The 9397-nt window shown below is 22.5% G+C and overlaps 2 protein-coding genes across 2 annotated transcripts; one reads left to right on the top strand and one right to left on the bottom strand.

Moving 5' to 3' along the window:
* Positions 1-169: 169 nt before the first annotated feature.
* Positions 170-6791, bottom strand: PVVCY_1001730 (leucine-rich repeat protein; the record flags this gene model as incomplete). The annotated part of the gene is made up of 18 exons (XM_037634443.1): positions 170-232; positions 338-382; positions 490-844; positions 981-1216; positions 1318-1410; positions 1523-2412; positions 2602-3998; positions 4153-4287; positions 4378-4440; positions 4533-4667; positions 4774-4893; positions 5018-5088; positions 5201-5425; positions 5559-5626; positions 5732-5811; positions 5896-6145; positions 6364-6596; positions 6769-6791. 18 exons carry the CDS (start codon positions 6789-6791, stop codon positions 170-172), a joined length of 4482 nt encoding a protein of 1493 aa, XP_037490540.1.
* A 1089-nt stretch (positions 6792-7880) lies between these two features.
* On the top strand, positions 7881-9395 carry PVVCY_1001720 (RNA methyltransferase, putative; the record flags this gene model as incomplete). Its single annotated transcript, XM_008625623.1, has 2 exons — positions 7881-9031; positions 9161-9395. The coding sequence occupies 2 exons, from the start codon at positions 7881-7883 to the stop codon at positions 9393-9395; spliced, it is 1386 nt and encodes a 461-aa protein (XP_008623845.1).
* Positions 9396-9397: the final 2 nt, after the last annotated feature.

The raw sequence follows: 9397 nt of genomic DNA, 5'->3' as shown, positions 1-9397 counted from the left end.
TTTAAAAAAGAAAATGCTTAAGATAAATATATGTGTTTGCATGATGGACATATGCATTTGCATAAATAAAAATAGGGATAGACGGTGTTTGAAAATAAAATAAAGCTAATTTAAAATTAAATGAGCTAAAAAAAAAAAAAATACAAAATTGGCTATTCCATAAGAATGGCTAGTAATTTCCTTTGCTTGTAATCTTTTTCCCTATTACAACAAAATCGTCTTTTTTTTCAACCTTCTAAAATAAAAAAAAAATAAAAATATTATACTAATAAACATTAAATGAATATCTCATAATGTAGGAAATATGAAGATAAATAAAAATTTCCCAATAATATACCGTATCAAAATTGTTCTTATTTTTTACAACTCCTTTTAATTGTGTCTAAAAAAAAATATTATACAATTTCCATAACAAAAGGAATAACAAATTATTTGTAAATCATTTTCAACACGAGAATATAATAAAATATATGTAAATAAATTTGTTACATTTTTTATAGGAACTTTTTTTAAAAGTTTTGTGCTTTTATTTTTTGCAGCCGTTGTTAAAGTGGTTTTCTTGTTAATCTCATTTTTTGGTGTTACATTTCTTTCCATTTTTTCTTCTATTTCATGTTTAATATTTTCTTGTTCTTTGATAATCCGTATATCAAAATATTTTACTTGATTTAATATATCCTTAATAGTGATAAAATTTTCTTTTATTTTTCTATTCCCACTTAAATATAATTCTTTTAATTTATTTAAATTTTTCAAATGTTTAAATTCATCAATATTGTCTATTCTATTCACACGAAGGTCTAAAATTTCGAGATTTCCCATTTCACAAAATTCACTCAAATTTCTACAAAAAAAATGAACAAAAAAGTTCAATGAGGGTTATGCAAATTGTTTATCTTTAATGATATGAAAAATTTAAGGAAATGCTATCACAAAATATTTTTGTCTGAACATGTATTATTCATTTATTTTTTTTTCACCTTATGAGGTTATTAGATATGTTCAAATTTTTTAAGGCCGAGGGAAATGAGTTTGAGCATACTTTGGATATTTTATTATTTGCCAAATTTAAAATCTCAAGATTTTTCAAACAATTTAAATATTTTAATAAATTTATATTATTCCCCTCTAAATTTAAGGTCTTTAAATTTTGTAAATTTTCACAATTTTTGAAAAAACAAGTCTTAGATATTATACAAAACCCTATATCAAGTTCCTGTCAAAAATATGAGTATACAATATTTGTGTGTGTGCAAAGAATGTTCATATTTTTGAAGAAAATACATGCACTGGTCAGGTAAATAATTTTTTTTATACTTGTAAAGATTTAAAAGAATTTAACACATTCTTCTTATTTTCACAAATAAAGGAGTCTTCGTTTATATGCTTGTTGTTGTTTAAAATTAGGACCTTTACAAAAATCGTAAAAAAAAAAAATAACACAATATTTGTAAGAATACCAGATTTAATAATATTACAAAAAAATGGCCATATGAAATATCGAGTGTTTTTTTTTCCATACCTTGAGATTGTCCAGAGGGCCCAAATTTTTAATTGTGTTTATGTAATTATTGGAAATGTCTAAGATCTCAAGATTTTTAAAATTATCATTGTTTATGTTAAATAATATATTTTTAATTTTAAGATTTTTAATTTCTAAAACTTTTAATGATGTATAAGGGGGATAAATATTATATATTTCAAAAAATATATCAAGAGTATATACACTTTTAAAAAATTTTCTTGTGTCTATTTTTCGTTCTACATAATTATTATTTAATATTAACAGATTAGGGAATATATGGGTTAAATATAAATCACGGTTAGAGAAATTTATTTTATTATTATAAATATTTAATAAAACAAGCTGTTTTTTATTTTTTATTAAAATTAAGTTAGTGATATCTTTTATTAAATTATTGTGTATATTTATTTCTATTAATTTTAAATTATTTAATATTGGGATATTACTTATTTTATTATATGAGCACCTTAATATTTTCAAATTTTTTAACATATTTATTTTATCAATATTCTTTATTTCATTATTATCTAATATTATTTTTTCTATGCAACATAACTCTCCATTTATAAAATTATCAATACACACAATTTTATTATTTTTTAAATTTAACACTTTTAATTTTTCGGGCAATTTTAAGTTACTTAAGTTTTCAATCCCATTATTTGATAAGTTTAAAACTTCCAATTTTGGAAAAGTTGAAAAGTTTAGCAAATTGGCTAGCTCGAATTTTATATACAAGCTTGATAGATCTATTTTCTTCACATAAAATTTATAGTTATTCAAATTTATTCCTTTGTACAACTTTTGATGACCTGGCATTGTTATTATGTCTTCATTTATAGCTGTCTCACTTAGAAATCTGGGTTGTATAGTTTTATTGCCATAATCTGAAGAAAAAAAAAGTAGCTATATGTTAAAAAAAAAGTAGCTATATGATAAAAAAAAAGTAGCTATATGATAAAAAAAAAAACTATATGATAAAAAAAAAAAAAAAGCTATATGGCAAAAAAAAAGTAGCTATATGATAAAAAAAACAGAATATAGGCACACACACAATTAACTAAATGCATCCTCACTCTTGTTTATATAGCGACCTGCGTAATGGATATCATTCTCCAAATCTGCTTCTAAAAAGCAATATTGTCTTAGGTTTAAATCTGGTTTGTTTACTAATTCTATATCATTAAATTTTTTTATAGATGGAAAAAGAATATGAACATGGTCATAATAATTTTGATTAAAATATATAGAATTGCACTTAATTGATAAATATTGTATTTTTTGGTGATTTACACTAAAATTCATTATTTGTTTATAATCGTAAAGATAATTATATGACATATCAAAATGAATTAATTTTTTAAATTTGTTATATATAGGTGTAATATCAAAAATACAATTAAATGATAAATCTAAAATTTCTAAATTTTCCATGTCATACTCTTCTATATATTGAAAAAAATGATTTAAATTGTGTATATTATTATTTTTTAAATATAATTCTTTTAAATTTTTGAATTTATTACACAACAGTTTTAGGCTTATTTTACTTAAGTTCAAATTGTTTAAAAATAAAGTATCTACCTTTTTTTTATTTGTCTCATTATCGTTATCATCATTGTCCTGACCGATTGATGGCAAAGGAAAATCGCTAGCTAGCGATTCCTCTTTTTTTTTTTTTTTCACAATTTCAAGATCATCTAAGGATATAAGCTCAACCTTTTCCTTCATATGAATATTATTTTCGCTATTATCAACAACATTGTCAATATTATTAATCGATTTTATACCTTCTTTGAAGAAAAGTAAAAAAAGATTTTTTCGTATTTCACATATAACTTTACTTAACTTAATAAAATATTTTGTAATATTAAAAAAGTTTACTGAATCAAAATCTAAAGCATATTGTAAAAATTGTTCCTTAATTTTGTCGTTAAAATAGATGGAATTTATAGAAGGTTTGTCGGTTGTTTCTTTATTATTTTCAATTGAATTGGCATTCGTTTTTCTCATCTTTACATATTCCAAGAAATTTTTTTTCTTACTTTTTTCCTTTTCTATTTTAGCAACATAATTTGATTTATTTATATCTGGCTTGTCACTAATTTTTTCTTTATTTTTATTTATCAAACTAACATTTACTATATATTTTAAATTTGTATGAACTGGTAAGGTGTAATAAATTTTAAATTTAGACTCTTTAACATTTTGATCTTCATTTTCTTTGTCTCCTTTTTTTTCATTTGCTTTATGTTCTTGGGAACTGTAAGCAGATATTTCTTTGTATTTACTTGGGAATAAATAGGTTTCAATAATATATATAGGGAACTCTAAAAAGTCTAATTTTTTATATGCCATAATTTTTTTTTTTATGTTTATATCATTTTTCAAATCTACAAAATAATCTTCTTTTTTTTTCTTATAATAAATTAAATGGACCAAATCATTTATGCGATCCTCTTCCAAATAAAGTCTAAATAATAAGAATGAAAGAAAAGATGAATGTGTAAGGAAACTAATAAAAAAATGTGAGCATCTTCTCTAGAAAAACTATATACAAATCAACTATGTCCATATATATATAACAAGTTTATCATATAATTTTTTTGATCATTTCAAGGGTTTACTTAATAAGTGTTTTTAAAATGTGATTTATATTGTAGCATGAGCAAACATAATTTTTTTCAAAAAACTTTTTTTTCTCTGTGTCTTCACTTGTTTTTTCCTCGTCATCAAACTCATAAAAGTTGTTTATCTTGCAACTAAAAAAGTAATAATTTTTTATTATTTTTCACTACATTTTATGTGTATATATGGTCATAAGAAACTGTCTTAACATTATTAATTATTACTAATTGTATGGATGTAAAAAAAGAAGTTTTTTCTCGTAAATTAAACTATTTAGGTGGTTTTCTCTGGTATGAAAAAATAAAGGAAAGAAAAAACAAATTAAGAAATAAATTTTTATAATAATATTAGAACTTAAAGGATATTAGAAAATTGTTACATCATTTCATCCAGTTGACCATGGTTTAGTTTTTTTACTTTTATTATATTTTCAATTTTTATATCGTCTATAAAATAATTTTTCAATGTTTCTGGTTTGAACATTAATTTGATAAAATCTTCGATTTTTTTATATCTGCAAAAGAACAAAGTATAGAAATTTAGGTAAATACATGAACAGACAGGTAAAAATGTGTAAGGAAAATTTATCAAGTAATTATTTCCATTTTTTGTTAATTTACTCGTCATGCCCTGTGGTTATATTTTTGAAAAAAATGTTGAAGTAAGAGTTCATTGATGTCGTGATGTATTTTATTTGTAAATTTTTCTCCTCTTTTAATCGGCGCATTATGTAATTAAATCTACAATAAAACAGAATAAATTAAAAAAGATAAATAATGGTAGTAACAATATACAAACTAAATTAAAGCTATTTTTAAAAATAGAAAATATGTATAGACAAGCATAAAAGAGAAAAATAGCTACCTGGAAGTATATGCGCTTAATAAAAAATTTATTTCCTCTTTGATTTTTAGTATGGATTCCTTTTTATCATTCTTAGTTAAATTAAAAAAAAATTGTAAGATATAAAAAAAATAAATAAAAACAATTTTTGCATGTATGTTCATAATATTTAAGAAAAAATTATGTATGTTCATAATATTTTACATTTATTTGGAGAAATTCTTCTATATTGGAATAAGAATGAAATGGCTTTAATGCATTATTTAGGTAACATATATTTTTGTTATTTATAAATAATATGTGATATTTTTCTTTACAATATTTCTCATGAATTAAATTTATTTTAAAATCCATAATGCTTTTTAAAACTTCCATATCACGCATCGTTATTTTTCGATTTTTGTCCAAAATTATTTCATGATCTAATATCTTGTATAATAAAATTACTATTATTATATTTTTTTAATATATAAGAGATATACTAAAAATTTGTGTGTGCAATTTTTCAAATAATAATATAATTCAAAAGTTGTATAAATTTGTTAATATTTTTTTATGTTACTTGTAAATTTGGAAAATTATTAAAAAAATAATGTTTATACAATATGCTATTCACCAAGACATTATTCCCTTGAAAGACAAAAAAAATTAAAGTTATTTTAAATAGAACGTTTGTAAAGTTACATGTTCTATGGTTTTACACACATATATATATATAATGCCTTTTTTTATTACTGTAGTATATTGAACTTAAGTATAATTCTTTCAAATGGCTTAAATGCCAAAGGACTTGTACGTCTTCAAATTTTTCAAGTCTATAAAGGTGATAAATTATTAATAAAAATTATAACTACAAAAAAAATAGAATTGCATAAAAAAGGTAGCAAAATTTTATTAACCTGTTCCCACTAACATTTAAATATTCTATATATACATTATTTTTCAACGGGTCTAAATTTTTTATTTTATTGTTGGCTAAATTTATATGCACCAAGTTATTTGTATTAGATAAAAAATTTATATTTTCTATCTCATTATCACTTAAATCTATATATGTCAAATTTTCATTTTCTTCAATATTTATAAATTTTTCAGTTAATTTATTATTGAACAAGTTTAACTTTTCAAGCTTCACCAAGCTTTTTATTCCTAATTTGTATTTCCCCAATTTGAATTAAAAAAAAATATGAAAAAAATTAAATGTCTAGTATCGAGATTATGCAATTTTGTTTTCCACTCATAAGTAATTATACAATTATTGTGACAAATATTTATTTTTTTATGTGTAATATGAATATAAAAATAGCTAAAAAATACAAAAAAAAGAGTTTACTAACATTATCAACTTGTTTATTATTTTTTTTTACCTAGTATACTTTCAATTTGATTAATTTGTAAAAACAAAATTTCCAAATTTACACATTTGAAAAGGGGACTTATATCAGTAATATTATTTTTTATTAAATATAATTCTTTTATATTTTTAAACTGATCAAATATATTAAGGTTAATTGATTTTTCCATACATATTTCCAACGTTTCAATTTCTTCATTTTTTTTTGACTCAACATTGTTAGAGCATTTTATTAATTTTAACAAGCTACTAAAATTAGTAAAAGGATAAGAATGGGAATATAATATATGTTTGTATGCATACTTGTTCTATGTCTATAAATGGAGTCCTAATAAGGCGAGCCATGTCTGTGCCAACTTTATTTCTACACATTTAATATAAACATTTCTGATGGATTACTTATTTTTTTTTGTCTTACTTATCATCATTCCCCTGTTCCATTGTACAATTTGAAAACTAAAAAAATTGTATATAAATTTATATTGGGAAAAAAGAGAACTACATTGACATGCCCATCAATAATAGCTAGTTTGTTATGGGACTACTAGCTATATTATTATTTTTTATTCTCATATTTATTTTCCCTTAATTTTTTATACTATTAAAAATAAAGACTATTTAGTTCGAATGGCATAACATCAAGTCTTATTTTTTTCTTTTGCACATTCATTATTATATAATACTTATTATATTATCATTTTATTGTATTCATAAATTATGGTATATATAAGTACTTACTCTACATATTCAATATGCTATTTTTTTTAATATTGAAAAAAAAAAAAATTATATACGCATTTTCCCTTATTCCCCATTGGGCTATATCAAATGTATTTGCACTGTGTGCAATAAAAAGGTATGCATAAAAAGGTATGTATAAAAAAATATAATAATAAATAAAATAGTATAAATAAATAATATAATAAAAGGTATAAAGGCTTATAAAATATATTATATGAAAAAAGAAAATAGGAATGGCAAAAAGTAATGGATGGGCAGGTTATAATAAATTAAGGTGGAGAAAAATAAATATTGTTAAAAAATTATTATATAAATTGTTTTACCTATTTATAGAATTTTGATAAAATTAGGAAAAATATAATAGTCTATATTAATTATAAAAGTTTAAGACACATTTCTTTTGTTATCAAAAAAACTAATCTAACAACATTGCCATGTATTGCTATTTTTTTTGCACTTACATATATATGCAGCTTTTGATTGTAAATGTACAAAAAAATGTGGGAAAATATATGGAAAAAAATATTGAAAAAAAATATTGAAAAAAATATGTAGTAAAAAAAATAATAACATTTTTAAGTATATTGGCTTTGATAGAAATGCAAAATTCGAAAAATAATTTATCTTGTTTGGTTGAATGGCATTCTATATATAATAAAAGAAAAATAATAATATCACAAATTAATTTATTCCTATTCCTTGTCGAAGAAATGCATATAAAAAATATATCAGTCGTTTAATAAAAAAGTAAAAAAAAAAAAGAAAGAACTCGTAGGATTACTATTAATAATGAGTGACAACAAAAATGATGTAAATGAGCTCATTCATATGGAGCAAAAAAAAAAAAGGAAAATAGAAAAGGAAGAAATTGAAAGCAAACAAGATGACCAGTCAGAAAATAATGACTATAATATGAGTATTTGTGATAATTTACCTGAACATTCAGAAAATAATGAGTATGACAAGAATATTTGTGATAATTTACCTGACCAGTCAGAAAAAAAAAGTGCGAATGGTCAGGAAAAAGAGGGAGAGCTAGAAAATGACGATGAAAATGAGGAGAATAGCGAAACTGATAGTAGTAGTGGAGATGAAAAAAAAAATAAAAATATAAATGAAGAAATTAAGGGATTCATATCAAAAAGGATACCAAATATTAGTAGAGATTTAAGTGTGGATGTTTCAGTAGCAATACCAGCAACAATTATAAATAATAAAAATGATGTTATAAAATCTTATTTATCAAGTTATTTAGCTAGAATATTTACAATTTTTTCAATATCTACAATATATATATATGATGATGGATTTGAATTAAATCGTAATGACCGAAATGAAAATAGAAATAGCAATCCTCCAAAACCAACCAATGAGCGTCCTACCTTTTCAAATATCGAAAAAAATGAAAACAATAAAAAATATGAATATTCATATTTATGTAAATATTTACATTTTAATTTACAATATTTGGAAACACCACAATATTTACGAAAACATATTTTTCCTATTACAAATTTTTTGAAACATTCGGGACTTATGAGTCCGGTAGATGCACCTCATCATTTACGGAGTGATGAATGGCTTCCATTTAGGGAAGGGGTTGTTATAAAAAAAAATTTAAATAATATAATTGTTGATGTTGGTTTGTTTTCAAATGTTTTGGTAGAAAATATTAATAATATAAATGTTGGGACTAGGGTTACTATTTTATTTGATTCAGAGGCTTTTAATCGTTTTAAAAATAAAAACACAAAAAATTTATTTATAGGAAAAGTTATACATCCATCAATGCCAAAATTATATAATATATATTGGGGTTATAACATACAAATTTTAAAAAATCTTACTGATGTGTTTGATGTAAAAGTAGATTGTATTATTGGGACATCAGAGAGGGGGGATCCTATTCAGGATATTAAAACGCAAATTAAAAGTGCCAGGTAAAAACAAAAAACGGAAAAGGTAGATCCATGCAGCATGTTTTACATAGTTTTATTGTGATTACTGCATTCACGAAGTTTTTTCACTTATATTTTTTTCTGTTGCTTCTTCATTTTCTCCCTTTGCAGGTCCATCTTGATAGTGTTTGGAAACCGAGATGGGGTGGAGGACTTGTTTATCAGAGAGCGGGAAATAAAAAAAAACAAAACATATAGTGGAAAAAAGCGAGCAAAAGCTTTAAACAAAATATTAAAAAAATTTGACTACTTCATAAATACATGTCCAAATCAAACTTCAAGAACAATAAGAACAGAAGAAGCGATAAGTATAACATTGTCTCTGTTTCAAAGTATTCTTAGCTAATC

This window comes from Plasmodium vinckei, assembly GCF_900681995.1.
Source record: "Plasmodium vinckei vinckei genome assembly, chromosome: PVVCY_10".
NCBI classification, from domain to species: Eukaryota; Apicomplexa; class Aconoidasida; order Haemosporida; family Plasmodiidae; genus Plasmodium; species Plasmodium vinckei.
The sequence above is the reverse complement of the archived record's forward strand: the minus strand, read 5'-3'. Positions and strand labels throughout refer to the sequence as shown.